Source organism: Anopheles moucheti, chromosome 2 (genome assembly GCF_943734755.1).
Source record: "Anopheles moucheti chromosome 2, idAnoMoucSN_F20_07, whole genome shotgun sequence".
Taxonomy (NCBI): Eukaryota; Metazoa; Arthropoda; class Insecta; order Diptera; family Culicidae; genus Anopheles; species Anopheles moucheti.
The window spans coordinates 11,900,458-11,920,503 of record NC_069140.1 but is presented as its reverse complement, the minus strand read 5'-3'; the positions used below and the strand labels follow the sequence as shown (position 1 = coordinate 11,920,503).

Genomic DNA, 20,046 nt, shown 5'->3' with positions numbered 1-20,046 from the left:
CAATTCAGACAAAGAAGACGCGTGCTGGCATCACGTGTCACTGTGATTCCCTGTACAGTCGCACTGATGAGATAAGATGCAATTCTTTCCCCCTTTGTTGATGCTACTTTGGCAATACCCTTTAAGGTATCTTCAGTCATAAAAATGCACTTTGAGTGGCATAAAACCAATTTGGCAATTAAAAGGTACTGGAGACCAATAAACGCTCCCTGTAGAAGGATGCCCCTCGTATTGTTGTTTGGAGGTGATCAGAAATTAAATTCCGGATTGATGGCAAATTGTAACAAAAAATTCTACCAATGAATTAAAATGCCCTGCACGAGTGTGGGTACGGCTAAAAGCGAATATGGGAATCGTTGAAGTTGGGGGTTTGCTGGAACACTTTGTATTTTACAACAGGCGGCATCATGTTGCATAATACACCCTCAGCAAACTTTGATGGGCCAAATGGCTTGAACTTGGAGGTTGCATTGACAGCACTGCAATTGCAACTTGGAAAATATCTTTCTAAGCTTGCGAGCTTATGCGTGTGCGCGAGCACAACACCGTGCAACGCGTGTAAAATGCGCGTAGAATGCACCCACTTCCGTTGCACAACACATCGCGCAGCAGCTCGAAGAGCAGTGCTGTCGTAGAGTTGTGTCACCGGGGAGTGGGATGACGTACCGATGTGACAAGCAACTGAGCAAATCGATGAAGACTAGATCACTGCGTTTATGCGAACTTTATTTCACTCCAACATCCCATTGAACATGATGATGCTCTACGATGACGATAACGACAACGAAGATGGCGGTGACGGATTCGTTAGAAGTTAAGCACGTTAGAAGTTAATTCCGGGTGCTGCTACGCTGCTTGCCTGTTTGAGTTTTGGGGTACGTGTCAGAGGTGCATTTACATCGAAGCTATTCCGTTTGTGGTATTTGTAAATGCACTATCTGGTACGACATTCCAGAATCGATATTCGTCGGTACGGGGTGCGCAAGAGAGCGGCAAGTGCGCACCACTCACAGCCGGATGCAACCCCTAGAAAACAGGGGTGGGAGGGGGGGGTGGGGTATAGGGAATGGTGTGCGTGTGTGTGTGTGTGGGTGAGGAAAGTGAAGAATGGGAGGGAAGAATGTATTTTAAACGTGCGCGGACTGAATCATCGATGCGCGCAACTGATTGGCGCATTTGAGCGTTATTGCGCTGCGTGTGTGTGAACGTTGGAAGGACCGAGCAATGGTGCACAAAATATGAGCATATTCTTATTTAGTTAATGGCCCCTAGTGAGATGCAGCAGTAAGACAGCAAATCGGGCAGCAAAACAGCGCACCAAAACGATTGCGATCGAAATAAAAGCTTCAAAACGTTTCATTTTCCAACGATATCGTTGCACTGTCGATTGTATTAAAGATGTGGCAAAATAAAAGCAAATATTAACCCTGTTTTGTAAGCAAAAGCAAAAACCTTATCGTCCAGCTACTCCGCTGTAGCGCGTTGGCATGTTTTGTAAATAAGCGAATAAATATCACACAACAACTGATCGAGAGATATAAACCGTCTGTTTTCTTATTTTTGTTAGATGATCTTTTTCCCTTTTGAGTCGACACACAACTGATCAAGAAACTATCCGAAAGAAAGTGTGGGTAAAGGGGTGCGTGTATCTGGGAGCATATCTCGGACAAAAATCGAGCAGTAGTTTATTTTTACTTTATGAGTTTTCCATGAGTTTTCCTTAAATGAAAAGCCCCCGAATTAATCAAACTGCAACCCTTCAACCCCTAAAAAAACCCCTTTTAGACATGATCACCCTGTGAATCACTTGTCACTGAAAACAAAAAGGGATGCTGAGCAGATTGTCGGCCGCTTCGCCATAGAAACGAAGAAACTTTTGGCGAACGATAGGAAATTCTATTTGGCACCGGTATACTGAGCACGGTTTGCCCGGGCGGGTTTCCTACTTTACAGGTGGTGACCACCGTGCACACAGGCGGCGGATAGATTATTTATAGCCCGCGGCCAGGGCCGATTGGGTGTGCCTGCATCGCTGCACCGTGTGTTGCATCTGTTGTGTTGCAGCACAAGGGTCCGCGACCGACCTTTCGACGCTTCGGTGGCAATTGCAATCGAACACGCTCGGCTTGGGGGTTGGGTTGGGAGGTTTCTTTTGCGATGCGCGCAGACATGTGAATAATTGCCAGAACAAAATGGCGCACAAGCAAAAGGCAGGATGCAGCAGCCGAAATCCGATGGTGAAATGGATGTAAATCTTGGTTGGGGAATTATCGGTCGATTTCATCACCATCGGTTTATTGGCGAGTCCAGAATGATCACGCTGATCGCCACGAGATGCCTCGTGCGACAGAAGGGTGGTGCCAACGGTGGGAGAATTGTTCGATCGGTAGCCTAGTGGAGACATTTGAATGTCGCCGCCAATGTTCGATTGTTCAGCAGCCACGCGCGTGTAGAATGTAGAATTCTAGAACCATTTGTTAAGCCGGCCCCGAACGGTAATACTATTCTCATGCTCGGTAAGTTGAGATCCACTCGGCAACGACTGGCAGGTGGACAAATGGAACCGATCGTCGGACGATCTTCGCAACCCAACAGGGCAGTGCAAATAGTGCAACAATACACGGACCAGCCCGAGGATGTCATTCCCAGCGGACGACGGTCAGGATCAGTATCGCGCGGACCATCACGCCGGCAGGAGGCCGCCCTTTTCTCCAGCACAACACCCATTTTCGGGGCACTGTACGCTCTGGCAGTGTGGTTAGCTGGTTGTGTGGTTATTTCCATCTTCACAGCCACTATCCGCCCTGCCGTCGCGCTAATGCCCAACCATACGATCGTGCGGCCGGTGTGAACGCAGCAGTATCCGGAGGGGGGAGACCCGGTTGCGCCTAAAAGTGTGCATTCGCGCAGTCAAGTGGACGGCGGTGGGTGATTGCGTGCCAGCAGGCGCGTAAGTGCGTGCGTAACGCAGTGATGCTCCACAATTTCGGCACTGCGTGTGTACTAAAAACTTCTAAAGGGATTGTTCTAAAGGGCTGCAAAGCTCGGAAGGTTTGTAAGTGAAGCGAGTGTGCGGAATGTTTTATGTACAGGCAGTCCCCGAGATACGCTACTATAACGGACCGCTATAATATGGGAAAAATCCGCGCAAGTCGAATCCTGGTGCAATTTCGTCTATACTTCAAAGTCACAGAATCGACATCCTTCTCTGCACTTAATTTATTCACCGAAGGCGATTTTTAGAAAGATTACTTTATAATAAGTTAGAAAGAAATTCACCTTTTTCCTTAGATTTTGTGCTATAAACTAGCTCATCTGTCAAATTTAATTTATAAGGGGAACTGCGTATCTCGGGGACTGCCTGTAATAGTTATTCATCTTTGACACTTGAACTTTAAGTGTTGAGCCTAAACAATCGTACCCCAGTTGTTGTAAGACTTTTACATATCTATTCTTTAGAACGAACTCCAAAAACATTTTAAAAATAATTCATCTCATTGAAATTATATAAAAAGTAACCATTGATTTAAAAAAATGTTTAAAACGCTTCGTAATAGTAGTGTTAAAGCTGATTATTGCGTAGTTTCTTAACTCTTTGTTAATTTTAGAGTAAAGTAAAGCGCGATAGCTAGCAATACAACTTTTCTATTCATTTAAGTTAACCTTTAAAAATACATGAAAGTTTTGATTAACTAGTTAATAATTTATCAACATTGAAATAGATTCAAGACCCCCAAATAAATGGGCGACAAAAAATTGGAGGCGAGTTCCAAAAAAAATTTAAACAAACCAGCAAATGGTAAAGTATTTTCACTAAAAAGTCAAAGATGTGCTCATCTAAATAAATGCAAAATTCCCAGAACTGATGTGAAACTAATCTCACTATATTTTTTGTGTACTTATAGTATGTTGTTTTATAAAACATATTAGTAAATTAAACAAAACCGAAACGAAGCGAAAAGCAAACTTAAATTAATCGCTTTGTGTACATCAATTACGCCGCAGTCAAATATATCACACACCACCTTCTCCTGCACTTGGGCGAACGGGCGTTTTGTTGTTTACTTCGTATCCTGCGAGCACGATTCCAAATTAGCAACAGCAAGCCTCTATTATCTTTTCATTTTGCTTCACACATCAACCGCACAGATGTCAAATGATCGCGTGTCGCACCTTCGTACAGATTTCGTAGCGAGTCTCGCCCCGTTCCATCATATATTCAAACCTGCTTCGCCACCGACACACCGGCCGTACCCACATCGACGCAAATTAACACGTTAAATTGTTTACATCAAACCGCCGAAAACTGGCTCACGTACCTAGGGAACGTGTGGCGCATGCGGTATGCGATTGTTTTCGTTTTGCTGCTAAAAGAAAACAATTCAAATTCTGCTGGAGTAGCGTGCCGCATTTTGTACAACCATTCAGGAATTCTTCAATTCCGAGGAGTTCTTGATCGGCGAGTGTCTTCCCGATTATCTTCCCACCAACTTTCGCTGGTGGAAATCGCTAATCTTTTGACAATTCCACTATATCCAACGGTAATTCTACGATGAGTTCATGGAAGATTACGATATAAAAAGGCTGCAGTGTGAGAAGATTACACTCAACCCATTGCGCAATCTTTGTAAAGTCCCTTTTTATCGTGATGCACGTAAAATTTGTCACCGAAGAAATGCATCGTCTAGGAGCACTTAATGCACAGGCACGGTTACTCATCTATTAAGAAGATCGTACCTAGATGGACGGTAATGGCGGTGTCCAATGCTAAGGTGTATATGGCCGTTGTATACTTATTTAGTTACTTAGTCATTGGACATCCACTGGAACTGTGGCTTTCTGAGGTTTGCACGTCATTGCAAGGTTGTCCAACGCTCCTGTCCTACCCTCATTCTATCTTCACGAAATTCCAACGAACGTGTCATAAACGGCACGCTCTGTGCTGCCTTGGCATTTCGTGCCAGATTTTCCCAGATTTTATACATTTCCTAAGGTGCTGATTTGAATCAAATTCGGAGAGCTAAGAGGTCAGCTAGTTTTGTACCGAAACCGGAGACTTGGAGCACTTTGCCGTGTGAGCTTGTACTCATCTTCAAGATGAACTCAGAGCTTGGAAGTCATCTCAGACTTTGGAGGCAATAAACTGACATCAATGTCAATGCCAAATGATGAAAATTTCATGACTGCCAGAGTTGCCCTAAAATGTTGGACAGTTCCCCAACTAATTGCCCTAAAATGTTTAAAATCGCTGGAATTTGGTAACTGTAATATCTTGTCCTTCCGCAGATACAAAGCATATTTTGAAGCTTTTAAGCTCGCTCATCTCAAATGCTTATTGAGATTGAGGAATTCCAGTAATCGTGTCACAAGGCTATTGGACACATTAAAATGTTCCAGGAATTCCTAACTTCCGAGGAGTTATCTATCCAGAAGAGCTGAGAGAATAGAAAATTCTGGAGTTTTAGATACTACGCCAGACAAACATTAGCTTAAACCGGATCGAAGCGGATACGTTAGTTCCATCACAAAGGTGTTTAAATTCTTGCCAACATTTCTTAACATTGCCCACAGCCAACGATGACTTGCACTTTGTTTTCTTTCACATCTAGCCCGCCGGTACTCTCTTTCGATTTGGTTTCATGAATGGACCGGATCTATTCAACCCATCGGACGGTGACGACGGATGTGAGATGGTAAAGCGCGCTGCAAAATTGATGACGATGGAGCCACCACCCAAACCTACGCATCCGCGTGATTGTATCGCTTGCGTCATTTCATCGTCCGGCGAGGAACGCACGAGACTCTGGCTGTAAACGTCACTATATTTCATAACAAGCTGTGATTGATAAATTCGGCACGTTTTCCATGATCGGCTGATCGATGCAGCGGCGTCAGAAGCACGAAGGCCACAAGCACCGATTGGACTCTGTGCAGTGTTGATGACGGTTTGTTTTAGGAGCATAAATTATCTACAACAAAAACAATATGCTCTTACTTATGAGCTACTTTTCATTAAACATTAACAAAACAATTATATTTTAATACCACAATTCCCCCATAGCAACACAGTTTTTCCGAACAGATTATTCTATTACGTATGAATGCGAGTTTTGTAAAGCCTGCAGCGAAAGCAACAGAAGATTACGGATGAGCCATGAAATTGTAATGAGTAATTTAACGTTAACCATTCGACGAGCTGTTTTCATCCGAGACCCAAAGGCACCAAATGAGTCAACGGTCCCCGTATTGATGCACTAGCCGTGACCGTGACACAGTTCATTTGTCTAATAATCACTGTATTTTCACCACTTCCAAGCGACACGGAACAGTTTGGTGCGTCAATATTGAACCGTAAATTTCAATCATTAATGGCGCACGTCGAAACATTAGGTGAATTTTTTTAATCCACACGAAATTACTTTCCAGAGCCAGGCGCAACGTGATGCAAATTGATTCTTTTATTTTATTACCGCCTTATTTCTGATGAGAAAAAGCGACTACCAACCAAGCCGTGTGTAAAGAAAATATAGTGCTTTTAGTATAAATGTGGTTTCATGGTAGTGTTGCCGATCCTCACACAAGAGGATCGTGTTTTTGCCGCTCAAATGCGGATCGTTCTCTGTTGACGTGGGATTTAATATCTCGATATGAAGAAGTACTGTCAAGGAAAACCAGAAATGGTGGGCAAAGACCTCTTGAAGTAGATGACGGTAAGACCTGGCCGATCGTACGAGAATTTTAAAAAGCTTCTGAATTCCTAGCGCCCACGAAGATACAGAAGAAGTACAAAAATAGTAAACACTCAATACTTACTTCCACTAACTTCCTTTAGTTTTATACAATATATAATCATACTAAGTAGCGCCGTCCTATATAAATAAAAGGCAAATACAGAGGACGAACATCAAATGATTAATCTTATCCAAACGAATTCAAATCCAAATAACTCACAGAGTATCGACGCACACACAGGAAGTATAAAAAAGCATAATAATTCAATAAAACTACATCAAACGATAACTAGCCATGATGAATCACGAAAAAAAAGCTTTAATTGCCCCCGAATGAATTGGAATTCAACTTCAATTTCTCTGCGCAGAGCAGACGCTTTCAAACGAGCGCGCTTTTCTGCTATTTATTTCCACGTGTCTATGAAAATCAACCGAGCACACAAGCGGCAATAAACCTTACCTTCACCCAAGCCTAAATTCCTTTTTTTTCTCACCAAAAACATTTCGTTCAATATCCGTCCCCCATTCAACAATCGGTGGCCTCCATTGACTGGCCGGGTGATTCATGCACCGAACAGCCCAAAAATGTTACAGCACCCGGGGCCACTATCTGCCCGCCGACCTTGCCGAATGCAGCATCCTCTCGGGCGCGAGGCTACCCAATGGATCAACCCGAGCCGATCAAGCCGGATCGTGTGCTGCAAAGCGAAAGGATAGCAGCGCGCAAGCTGCCGGCCCGTTTCCGGTCGACAAAAGGGATCGCACGCGTGGAATGTGGTACGCCCCGTAGTGTGCCGCACCGCCAACCGAAAGCCAAGCCTCCACCGTGCACACTCATTTCGCACGCCAAAGTTCACACGTTGCCACGTCATTCCACAACAGCGCCAACGCGCTGCATCGAGGTTGCGAGCGAGAGCAGAAAGGTAAACATGACCATCATGATCCTGATCGGTCGCGGTTCGGTTGGAGAGCTTTTGCTCAACAATCCGGCAGCTTTCCGGTGCCATATCGAAGCCGGTAGCATAAAACGCTGCCTCCTTCGCCTCCCGACCCATCCCATCCATCGGCCGCCAAATCAAACAACATCGTATGCATCGTGCGTACACATGCTTCATAAATGTCCACCAACCAATGGGTTTGCGTTGAGTATGATTCATGGGTCCCCTGCCACCGTTGAACAGGCCGCCCCATCCCTCAATGCAGTCAGCGTCGTTCAATATTTAGTGTTGTGCTAACACTATGGACTATGTGCGCGACAGGTGTTTGGTCATAAAAGCTCCGCAACTAAGTTAGAAGGAGGATATTTTTCCATTTATTATAAATTGTGTTATCTTTATCCATACAACGGCAAATCAAGCTTTCAAATTATTTGTTTAGCTACGATCGATTTATCAGATAGCGTTATGACACCTATTGAAGTTTAAAATTATGCTTAATGTTTATTATGCTTTGTTTCAATAAAATTATTCTTTTACTAAGGATTAACAAATATCAATAATTAACTACATTAATAGAAATTCTCCAAGCTTACATATAGTAGCAGAAGGAAAACAAGAATAAAAACAAGGAGGAGAAGAAAGATAGAAGAAAGAAAATTAATAAAAAGCAGAAGGAGGAGAGAAGGCGAAGAGGAGGAAGAAAAAGAGAAAAGATAAAAAGAAGATGACAAATAAAAAGAAGAAAAAGAGAGAAATAAAACAAGTAGGAGGGTAAATGGTAGAAAGAGTAGATGAAGAAATAGGAACAGTTTCAGTAATCTCATCTCGTAGATGAAATTGTTTAATGTTTCCGATGGAACACTAGAACTGCAAGGTGACTTTATTTTAACCACAATAATATTTAAATCATAAGCGATTCCACCACTGTCGATGAAAGATTTCAACCCATCTATTCTACAATGAAAGCTCCAACCATTAGCCTGCTTTTTCAAATAATGCATAAAGTTGCCGTCAATCTAGTGAATCAATTATAAAGTGTTTGTATCCAAAAATACTAGGGTACGCGAAGGTTTTTTCTATTGAACTGCTTTTTCCTCTGGGTGGTACTAATTCCGACATACTAATTGCGATATCTGGTGGCAATCTTGACAAACTATCCGTAAGCTGTTGAGTTACTCCTGCGCGTCCGATTACGAGTAAATAATATTAATGGCAGATATGTCCAAGTAGGCCGTTTTCTGCTTTCATCGCGAAGTTAAAACAAGGCTAAGTTGTGACTGAAACAATTGAGCTCCAACTTAAGACGTCCACGTTGAACCAATGTTTTGAAGAATCAAACAAAAAATTCCTTTAAATTAACTTCTGCTTACAATATTTTCCTTCATCCACTGATCAACTTCATGCGTTATGCACTGTAGTTCTAGTGGTGATAAAATAGAACCGGGTAGGCTAAAAATAGTCCCGATATATATAAGCACACGGACATGAAAGCAGAACGGAGGCCTCTCACGCACAAGGTCTTCGGCATTGGTTGGTGCCGATGGTGGAATTGATAACAGTGATAGATCCTGTTTTTTGTGGCACGATTACTAATTCTCTGATCATGATAGCATCATATGAAAATGAGCCAAATTCTAGCAAGGGCTCATTCATCGACCGAAGGTCGTTGGCGCTCCCTTACCCAATCGGTTTTTTTTTGTCCATGTCCATACCTGCGCTTGGCACACGGTGCAACTCCAAAAGAAGTCGAGCATTTTACACACCACCCCCCACCCTCCTCTCTTTCAATACAACCCCCAACCCCCGACCTTCTTCCAACCCCACCGGTGGACGTTATCGTACCGTCATGACTTCCACTCGCACTCCGGTCCTTCGGGGTGGTGTGTTTTTTTTTTTTTTGTCGTGGCGTCATGAACCTGCCCGCGATCGCCATCCAAATGCTGCAGTACGTACGCGCGCGCGACTGCGCGCAACCTTCAAAGCTCCTTTGGAGCGCGCATACGCAGCGTGTGTGCGTGTGGCTGCGAAGTTCGGCGCAAAGCTTCGCGTATAAAGCCTTCTCGTCGCCCGTTCATCTTCGATCGTGTCAGTTCTTGATCGCGGGCACCATAACCCGCGCGGATCGATGGACACAACGATGACGCACCAGCGCAAAGCGAACGCTTCGGAAAGCGCACGCCCGCCGCTCGGTCGAATCGCGCACGGTCATCGACGGGGTTTCGCTCATTCCGCATCGACTGGAAGAACGCAACGGATGTGTGTGATGCTGTGCCGTGCAAAGCTTATCCTTCTGCAGGATGCTACTAGCACGATCGCGTGAACGCGTGAACGCTAATGCAGTGTGACAATCTTTCGGTGCAGTAGAGGAAAAGTGAAAAAGTGCTAAACTGTGACAATAAAAACCAGAACACCGTCCTTTGTGGATATGCAAACGCATCAACAAACGTTACTGACGGAGATCCTTTAAAAGAGTGCAGCCGTGCAGTGCGAAAGACTCGGGTGATAGTGATTCTTGACGTTAAATCCCGCGCCAATGGCAAGGTGTGTTGCAAACAGAATGGGTTCCAGACAAAAGTGTGCCCTGTGGCTGATTTCGTTGATGCGGTTAATCCTCTACCTCGCCCTAATAACAGTGGTGGGTGCCATAGTGGGTGGTGATAGTGCGATACCCGGCGAGTACCCGCATATGGCCGTGCTGGGGCGGGACTGCATCTATCCGGAAGGTGGCGGCTGTGTTGGCGGGTACGAATGGTTCTGCGGAGGTTCCCTAGTATCGGCACGCTTCGTCCTGACGGCGGCACACTGCGCACACGTCGGCATGTCCAATCCCCCGTCGGTGGTGCAGCTCGGCACGCACGATCTACGCCACCCGTCCCTTATCGTGGATGTGCAGATGATCGTGCAGCATCCGGGCTATGGTGGCATTCTTTCGTACAATGATATCGCACTGATACAGTTGGCATCGCCGGTGACCACCATCCAACCCGCCTATCTCTGGAGAAGTGAAGCAATCCCCGAGCATGTGCCACTGATTGCTACCGGATGGGGAAAAGTTGGCCACTGTAAGTTATTGTGACGTGTCCTTTTCAAAACATTTCTATTTTCTTGGGTTCTTTTTTTTGTCATACCCAGTAAAGGAACATGCCGCATGTGGCCTACGTGACAACGTGACAAAAAATCTACTACGCTTAGCCTTCATTTCCATGCAAACCAGTTCCTATCACGAACAGCATCTATGATTGTGAAGAGAATTTTCAAACCTTCCACGGCACACTTTCACACCTACAACGGTACAAATTTTCAGTTTTAAATCAGGTTCTTTTTTAATTTCGCAACATTTTTCGTATTTTGTTTTTTTTTCGGTGTTTCGTTTCGGTAATTTTGGAGTGGTGGTGTGTTAAGATCGAGAAAACGCTCAACGTTAAGCAAGAAGTTCGCTCACATTTTCACGATTCACTCTAATGAACATAAGTAATGCGAAAAAAAACGTTTTACAAAAATATCGCTAAACTATGCACATAGCGAGAGTGTGAGTGGTGAGAAGGACTAGTGAGAAAACAAACAAAAAACCGCATTTTTTAGGCCAAGGAACGTGCATTGACCTATGCTCGAACTCGTTTGAAACTTTGCCCCAAATTGCCCCCACTCCCCATCGGGTCCCTTCCTCCTCGTATCACCCATCCTTATACAAATGTTATTTATTTATGATTACCTTATTTTTGTTTGAAAAGCTGGTAAAATTTTAACTAACACTCAATTTTACTTTTCCAGTTGAAGAACCGTCCATGGTACTGCAACGTGTCCAGATTCCGCTCGTCCCAAACACTCGGTGCAATCAGTTGCTGTACCGAAACCGACGCCTGCGCCAGGGCGTGCTACCGACCCAGCTGTGTGCCGGCGATCCGCACGGTGGCAAGGATACGTGCGAAGGCGATTCCGGTGGTCCGCTGCAGCTGAAGCTTTCCGTCGCTGGTTTGAAGGGAAACGCTAACCGTTACTACATCGTCGGCATCACGTCGAACGGTGGGATCTGTGGCACGGTCAATCGGCCCGGGCTTTATACGCGCGTTTCATCCTACATCGGTTGGATCGAGCGGGAGCTGCAGAACGCATCGGGCTAGCAAAGCGAACCCCCTCACCCCGATCCCGAGTGCCAAAGATTGTGACGAATACCTTGCCAAAATATGCCATTCGCTTCTTGCCCGCTATGTGCTGCCTCGTATGTGTTCCTAGTAAGAAGTACTGAGCTATAACGTTAAACCATGTCACTGCTGCCGTTGTCCGGTGTAATATTGAAAATCCACGAATATCCTTATCGTGAAGAGAGAGAGAGAGAGAAAACAACCTACAACACACTCTCACCAGGGGCATAGAGGAGACTGAGTGAGGAAAACGTATTTTATAATTCGCCCCATAAATTATGATTCATCGCAGCTTATCAACATCATTTTGTTACCTAATGTATTTTCACGTTGGATGTTTTGTTGTTTGTAGTATAGAGCACGATTATAAGTATTTATATCACCTATTTTCATATACTCCATGTCTCTGTTTGGTGCGCAATTTAAGCAAAAAACGATATTAAATTTTTATACAGCATTACACAGCACGGTACATGACATTTTTATGATTCTGAGATGAGTCTTTTGAAGTGTCCCTTCAATGGGGTGTTACACACCGGTAAACCTACTCAAAAATGGCATCTAGTAAGGGAATACATAATGCCTCTATTTTATGAAAGCATATAATCGTACAGTATACCAGTTGGTACTAGATAAGTACAAAATCATAAGCATTACATCGGAAAAAAGACAACAAATACAATTATGCATACATTTATCCAGCATTATACCGTTGTATTGATTACATTGCATTAGAATATGTACTATTCCTGCCAAATGTTGCAGGCCTACAGAGTAATGTAATAACTTCATTAGTTCAAAGATGAATCATGGATAAGACTGGTTGGTATTTAATCAACGGACGATTTTGTTCTGCGGCATTCTGTAATATGCGTACACTTGCTGCTGTTTTACTACCACCAGGCGATGGCTTTATAGGTTTATGTCAACCGAGTTTGCCGAATATTCAGCTTTTGAACAGCACTTCAAATATTGTTAAGATGTTTTGCAAATGTTGGCATTAAACGCAGATTTTTATTTACAATTTTTGAAGGGAATTATTGGTTTGTCTATCATTTATGATGTACAGTAATAATAAAATACTATAGCAGTGTTAAAGCGAAACAATAATACACACTTGCATTTATTACACCTTAAATGATTTTTTTAACTATGTTAGTTTCCGGCATGAAATGAACGTTAAAACAAACGGGTATTACAACTCTTCAGTAAAAACAATCATTCCATCGCGACTCAAATCTGTAAGGATATTCAATGCAACTGACGATCACTGCACTACACATTTATCATCATTACAATATTATACAAAACACAACGGTAACAGCTATCAATCGATCATACTGTACTGGTTAAGGTAATTTTTATACTTTGTAATTAATTAATCTCAAAAGGATAGTTACGCAAACAGCAAAATATATTTTCATAACATATCCATGTGTCATCACTGACCGTCAATCAGCGTTAGCTTTATTTGAAAGAAATAATTATATCCTTTTTTTAATAATGCAGCTTAATTACTTATAAAAATGTACATTCCATCAAATTTACATTTAATAAATCCATTACCATGTGCATAGTTATCCTTGTGCTCCTTCACAATTTGTTTTAAAAATCGTTACATCACCTCCAATTTTACCTTAATGCTATCGTTTATAATTTGAAATTTTAATTGAATTTCAGTATCACATAAGAAAGCAAAAACATAGGAGCTAACATTAAACAAGATCAAGGAAATTGAACATTGAATAAGCGACACTTATGCGTATCTTTCACCATCGAATGAAAAATTGTACCGCTGAGCTTGCCTGCTCTGTACCGCTGTAATGAATGTGCCGCTGTACAAACAATTGCAAAAACCACACACTAACCACGGAAATTTTAAACTGCACTACGAACGAATAGAATGTCGGTAGATACAATTGTAAAAGTGCTTTTCTTCTTTCTATAACCATTAAATTAAAAGTAACTACAAAAACTTAAGGCATAAAATATTGAAATTCTGTTGTTTTCCTTGGACCAATTCATTTACAATAAATTTTAAAATTTCCTAAATAGCAAACTCATAAACCCCTTAATCAACCATATGTTACTGATAAGCAAACGGTATTGCCTGCAATTTGTTGCATTAACGTCGTTACTTTAGTATCTTTTTCGATCTCTCGGTGTTACCAGTAAGCTTACAGGATCTTGAATCACAATGGTGGTCTGCTATTGCACCCATTCGTATGTGAACTGATTTATGAGACGCTACAATTACGTTGGAATCTTGTTCGGATTCAGAATTCATTCGAGTATCGAGATGTGCCTCATGATCGTTCGTCACAGTCCACCTCCACCTTGGATATACCGAGTCTCCTCTCTCCGAGTCAAAAAGACTTTCATAACTGTATCAATTGCTGTCATTTTCACAACGTGACCAGAATTCTGGTAGATCCCCAAAAATCGACGAATGTGTCGATCAAAGGAGTGATTATTTCTTAGCATAAATGTGGCAAAGAGTAAGTCTTGACCGATCAATATGCCTTGCATGTACACATATGAAAATATTCGGCATGATCATCGGACCACCTACGTATTCCAGGAGATTTGAGTCCAATGATGTCAGGACAAAACTCAGTCGCTTCCAACATCGAAAACAGACGTTGAATATTCTCTTCCTCAAGATTTAGAGTTGGGATTCCCTGTGTATCCAAGCTGAGATATTTAGAGCGATATATTACCATTCTACACATCGTGGTAGGTATTTAAAGGGAGTAGAGAATGGAGGACCTGCGTTATCCTTCTAGATGCCTAGGATCCATTCCCGTTTGAGCGGGGTGTTTCTACTACACTCCCAAAAGAACTCTGACGAGCTTCTGGGAAACGCATTGGCACTGGGCTTATAATATCGGCACGGCATGCACGGATTATGATCTGTAGTAAATGTTTGCGTTCACTTTGAGATCGTAGACTGTCAAAACCAAGTAAACATCAATAATTATAATTGAAACAATCTACTTTTGCCCATGCCTGGCATATTCTTGAATATTTGGATGTTGCTATATTACTCAGATACAGATAGATATGTTATTCAGATACATATACTCTTCACGTTACTAAAACTGCTTCAAAGCCCTTCATCCTTTTCACGTGTTCAATATTGACTCGATTGATGTATTGACCACGCGTATTGACCACAACTAGTAGCATCTAGGCAAACAATTGTACAATACAAGGGCCACATTACTTTGTCAACATACTTTACGTGGAAGATTTCTATTTGGCTTTTCTAATAAAATAACCATTTAATAGCCCAAAAACTGTCCTGTAGTACCACACCCTTACAGACTCCGAGGATCTAATTGGACCAAGCTCCGAAGATGATATTCGATCCAAAGATCAGCGATATAACGACATAGGACACTAAAACTCAACCATACTTTTGTGTTCACCCCATAAAACGCAAGAGGGAAAAATGATACTCACCCCCAAATTTGTTGGCTCCAATGTCCGTCGAGTAGTACGATAAAATAGAAACAAAATAAATGACCTGTTCCCGCCAAACCGCAGTGTCCTTACTTCCTTCGTTTGGTTCCGCACTTTCTTCACTATAGTGGCGTTGTTGTTTGTACGTTGTTGTTTCTTTTTGTGTCATCTGCGGCGCAAGACCGAACTGGGAGTGATTGTGTTATTGTTGACGTAAAGTGGACCAACCGAATCCATCTTCTCCCGTGTCGCAGTGGGTTAGTGCTTGTGCATCAGCAGCAGCCGCGCCCTCCTACTATCGGCGCACTTGTTGATATTGAACTTTCTCATTTAAAATAGAACGTGGCGCACGGCAAAATCTCGCCATCTCGGGGCCAGGGCGGGATCGAAAATTCTACGTTCGTCAGTCCACGGCGAGTGGGGATGGTGTCTGAGGCCCGTTTAGTGGTCCGCGTGCACCTTGCTCAAGCAGCGCTCGATAAACTTCACCATTCATGAATGCATTTTCAACGCAACTGCCAGATCGTTCGATCCTGCACGTAAAGAGACTGTGTGGAGTGTGTGACTTCTGTGACTTGTGTGTGTTTTGTGCAAAACGGCTAGCAGTAAACAATCGCAACGTTCGTACCGCGTCAGGATGTTCTCCAGCAGCGGACGAATACTGAAGCGGCTGGCGGTGCTAGATTTTGACCATACGGTCTGCGAACACAACACAGACATTGTGGTGCGTGATTTGCTCGGTCCGGGAGGCGTTCCACCGGATGTGCAAAGCATACTGCGATCGTGCGGCTGGATCCCGTACATGCAGCGCATCTTCCGGTTGCTGCACCAAAACGGCTTCCAGCCGATGGACATTGCCTCAGCGATACGCGGCATACCGGAGGTACCGGGTATGAAGTCCTGCATCGGCAACCTGGTACGGCATGGCTTCGACGTGATCATAATCAGCGATTCCAATTCGGAGTTCATACGAGTGTGGAATGATTTCAATGACATCGGCCCATACATACACACCGTGTTCACCAATCCGGCCCGTTTCGATAGCAGTGGACTGTTGGAGCTAAGGCCGTACCACTTCCAAACGGAGTGCACGCTCAGCTCAAAAAATCTATGCAAGGGCAAGATTTTGAACGAATTTTTGCGACGCCAGCACGACGAACGGCAAATCGAGTACGAGAAGGTGTTTTATGCGGGCGATGGCAAAAACGACGTTTGTCCAATGCTGCGACTGGGCAGCAATGGTTATGCCTGTGCGAGACGTGGATTCTCCTGCCACGATGCGCTACAGAACGCAATCGGGAAGCTGGAACATCCGTATCCGGCCAAGGTACTGCAGTGGACGGATGGACACGAGCTGAATGACCTCATATGGACTGAACTGGAGGACTGAGCTTTTGAGGGAACCGACCGCCATTTCAGTGCTATTGCATTGAACATGGGACAGTGATTCGTAATCTACACGTTTGAGACTCACAAAGTGCAAATACTTTTGTTTATCTTGCTTTTTTTAAATAAAAGACATTTTTGGTAATAAAACAAACCCACGGACTTCTTCGATGCTTCATTGCTGTTTGATGCAGTGTAAAATAGGTGTTTGTGGGGTGGGGAGGAAGCTGTCAGTAGCGGGGTTTGTTTACGTTTTGTATGAGAAATGTCAAGCGAGACTCTGCGCCCGGTTGTTTTGCAACATCTTTGCACCCAGAAAGTGAATCGACCATCATGTCGACCGCAGCCAAATTAACCTTTATTTCCGCCTGTATCGCTAGCGGTAGTCTCATTGCTTACGTCCACTACAGTCAAGCAGCTGATCGGTAAGTTTTCCAACGTGTCGTTACGCTGTACCATAAGGTAGTTCAATTTCTTCCTTCTTTTCGTGCGTTGTTAGCGAGCGATTACATGAAGGCGTACGGCGAGATGTGGAAAGACAACGGTTGAAGCATCTTGTCGCCGGGGCAGAAAATGGACCGATTGCGAACAACGATTCGGGACCGAGATCAAGCGGAACTTTAGCGAGCTAAAGTCGACTGAGCGAATGCGTAATATAATGTATTAATTTGAAGTCTTCTGCGATGCGTAATTATCTTCTCCTTATGATACGTTAGTACAAGGTAGTAAAAAGGTAAAATATACATTGCTTGTTTTTATTTCAACGCGCTTTATAACACGTTTTCATTACCAACGAAAATTGGTGTAAAATCAACAAAACTAATGTCTACGGTACAGACTCGTAAAACCGTAAAAGTAAATCTAATTTCAATATAGCGGATGCTATATGTTCATAGGTCCATGGAAAAGCGAATGTAGTTTAGCTAGTTTTAAAAATAATTAAAATATGTACAGAGAAAATGAATCGTGTGAATGGTAACAGTATAAAGAAAATGGATTCAAACTGTACATCGGGGATTGGAACTCGCAACATTAGCTACCCTGCTTTGCTGGGGAAACGGAACGCAGACGATGATACCGGCTTCCGGCCTGGTGCCGTTTTTGATGCTGTACCGAGTGACTTTTCTGGCAAGCTGTCGTACAGTAGGACGTGTTCCAACAGCATTGAATTCTGGCCTCTTTTTCACACATGGCACACTGTGGAAGGATACACGAGATACACAGTTGAAACTACAGATAGATGCAATACACGCGTAAAAAACTTACCCATTGCTTCTTTTTAAGGCTACCAATTTCAGCACGGTGCTTTTCCTTAAGCTCCTCGAGAGTACGAGACCATTTTTCCTCCGCTTCCTGCAGTAGTTGTAAAGCTTTCGCTCTCAATTCCACCGGATTTATAAGGCGGTCTAAAAGTTTCCTCTGCTTCTGTAGATTCACCCCGCTGGGTTGCGGATTTTGAATGTTGCGTTTTCTTGTCACGGGTCTCGATATGATGCTTCCGTTAACGACTGGTTCGCCACACGGTACCGGTAGAACTGAACTTTCCACCACAGTCTCACGTGCAGTCCGAGCCCGTTCCATTTGCTCCATTGCGGATGGAAAGGAAAAGTATTCTCTTACGCCTTCGGATAGTGATTGATACTGAAGCATTTCGGCCATGGCTTGCTGAAAGCCACGTTGCTTAGCGTTCACCCGGAGGGTGCGTAAGTCGGTATCAATTGGACGAACGCAGTTTGCATTTACCAATGCTCGCATATGCTTATCGCCAAAGAAACGCACATCGTACCGATCGTTCGCCACTCGGACCACTTTCGCTGGCCAATATTGGAAGCTTTTCAGCTTGGCAAACACCACCTCATGCCGGGTACGGCATGGCCGCGTAAACCATTCCGGTTCCGCTTTTTCCGCCGAGTGACGGTAACAGTCGGGACACTGGCGTATTTCCCGCAGTTCGTAAACACAATCGGCAAGCAAATACATTGCCGCACTGTAGTCTAGTGAGTTCACTAAAAAAAATAAGACAAACAGAAACAGATAAAACATTTATAACATTAGATAAAGAATTTTTCACGAAAATAATTGCCTTACCTCCATGGATGATGCCTATGTTGTGTGCAATGTCCAACATATCAACATGAAACTCTTCTAGGGAACTATACTCATTATTTGCGAGTTTTTCTTGAACATCTGCTAGCGATGTTGGGGTGTGCAGCAACATCTTTTTGCAGATGTCTATTGCTTTGATCGTGAGCACCGGTTTTCTCGACTTATTTCTGAACAGTTTGGTGGGAGCAAAAGTATTCTTCGGTAGCTGAAAATGGAAAGATATGTTTATACATCTTGTCTGATTTGAAGCTCGTCCGTTTAGTTACTAACCCAAGATTTGTATTGTTCAACAACGAAGCCTAAAAGGTAATTTAATTCCCGCTTTTCAACATTCGGAGGGACGTTGTTGGGACTGTTCTTAAGCACTTGGCAGGCATAGCAGTATCGTCTCATCAGCAATTCATTTTCTTCCGCCTGTGCCGCCTGGTCGTCACTGTCCGACTCAGGCTCTTCCGGTTTAATTGTTGATGAGTTAAGCATTTTTTCGAGACGTCGATTCGGCGGTCGGATAATCCCTACAAACGTGGGATCATCCACCAGCAGCCCTTCCTTTACATCGTTCTCCAGCTTCACACTCTGGTAGGAAGAATCCAGACTCATTGTCTCATGCTTTATCACGGTTCCCGGTATTTCTTCGTCCATAATTTCAATCGACTCGTCGTCCTCCTGTTCCAAATCTACTGGCCAAACAATACTTTCTGCCATGGTGCCAACCGATACGGTGGAGTTGCGTCTCTGTGCTCGTGGAGTTGTTGGTCGCTGCTCGGACGCTGATATAATGATCCGTTTTTCCTTGGACACAAATTGGCTCAGCTCGTCCTGCTTTTCGTCCAGAGATTTTACGCACCCCTCGTGAAAACTTCTCATGCAACCTTCGCACTTTACCACATTTCCAGTGTCGTGACATTCGTAGCAACATTTGTCCGGCTGTAGGACGGATATGGTTTGCCATTTTGGAAATGTGTAATTAGTGCTGGACTTTTGCTTGCCGCGCTGTTTTGCACGAGCGCTCACTATGAGCCCTTCTTCCAACGCTGTTTTTATGTGTTGTTCAGCTAGTTCTAGAAATGCAAAAATGCATTGTATGGACAACATGAGCAAGTAACGCTACCGATCTACCATACACTTACCCTGATAGTCTGGATGTAACGATTTGCTAAGCAGTTTAACTAAGCGCGTGTGTTCCATTTCGCCCGATGGGTTAGCGCTGATGGTGCTCCAAATGGCGGTAATTACGCCACAAGGCGTTTGTTGCTGCCATGTGCCGGACATTCTGCT

At 43.7% G+C, this 20,046-nt stretch overlaps 4 protein-coding genes across 4 annotated transcripts; 3 read left to right on the top strand and 1 right to left on the bottom strand.

Moving 5' to 3' along the window:
- Positions 1 to 10,226: 10,226 nt before the first annotated feature.
- Positions 10,227 to 12,163, top strand: LOC128299068 (serine protease snake-like). Its single transcript, XM_053034919.1, has 3 exons — positions 10,227 to 10,731; positions 11,441 to 11,775; positions 12,077 to 12,163. Exons 1-3 carry the CDS (start codon positions 10,227 to 10,229, stop codon positions 12,161 to 12,163), a joined length of 927 nt encoding a protein of 308 aa, XP_052890879.1.
- Positions 12,164 to 15,471: 3,308 nt separating this feature from the next.
- On the top strand, positions 15,472 to 16,824 carry LOC128303402 (pyridoxal phosphate phosphatase PHOSPHO2). Its single transcript, XM_053040346.1, has one exon. The coding sequence runs from the start codon at positions 15,914 to 15,916 to the stop codon at positions 16,664 to 16,666; it is 753 nt and encodes a 250-aa protein (XP_052896306.1). The 5' UTR covers positions 15,472 to 15,913; the 3' UTR covers positions 16,667 to 16,824.
- A 130-nt stretch (positions 16,825 to 16,954) lies between these two features.
- Positions 16,955 to 17,379, top strand: LOC128303412 (protein PET117 homolog, mitochondrial). The gene is made up of 2 exons (XM_053040357.1): positions 16,955 to 17,087; positions 17,162 to 17,379. Exons 1-2 carry the CDS (start codon positions 16,996 to 16,998, stop codon positions 17,292 to 17,294), a joined length of 225 nt encoding a protein of 74 aa, XP_052896317.1. The 5' UTR covers positions 16,955 to 16,995; the 3' UTR covers positions 17,295 to 17,379.
- A 40-nt stretch (positions 17,380 to 17,419) lies between these two features.
- Positions 17,420 to 20,040, bottom strand: LOC128303378 (zinc finger MYND domain-containing protein 11). The gene is made up of 5 exons (XM_053040315.1): positions 19,899 to 20,040; positions 19,039 to 19,829; positions 18,751 to 18,973; positions 17,929 to 18,668; positions 17,420 to 17,859 (listed from the first exon to the last, which is right to left on the bottom strand). The coding sequence occupies exons 1-5, from the start codon at positions 20,038 to 20,040 to the stop codon at positions 17,695 to 17,697; spliced, it is 2,061 nt and encodes a 686-aa protein (XP_052896275.1). The 3' UTR covers positions 17,420 to 17,694.
- Between the last annotated feature and the right edge of the window lie 6 nt (positions 20,041 to 20,046).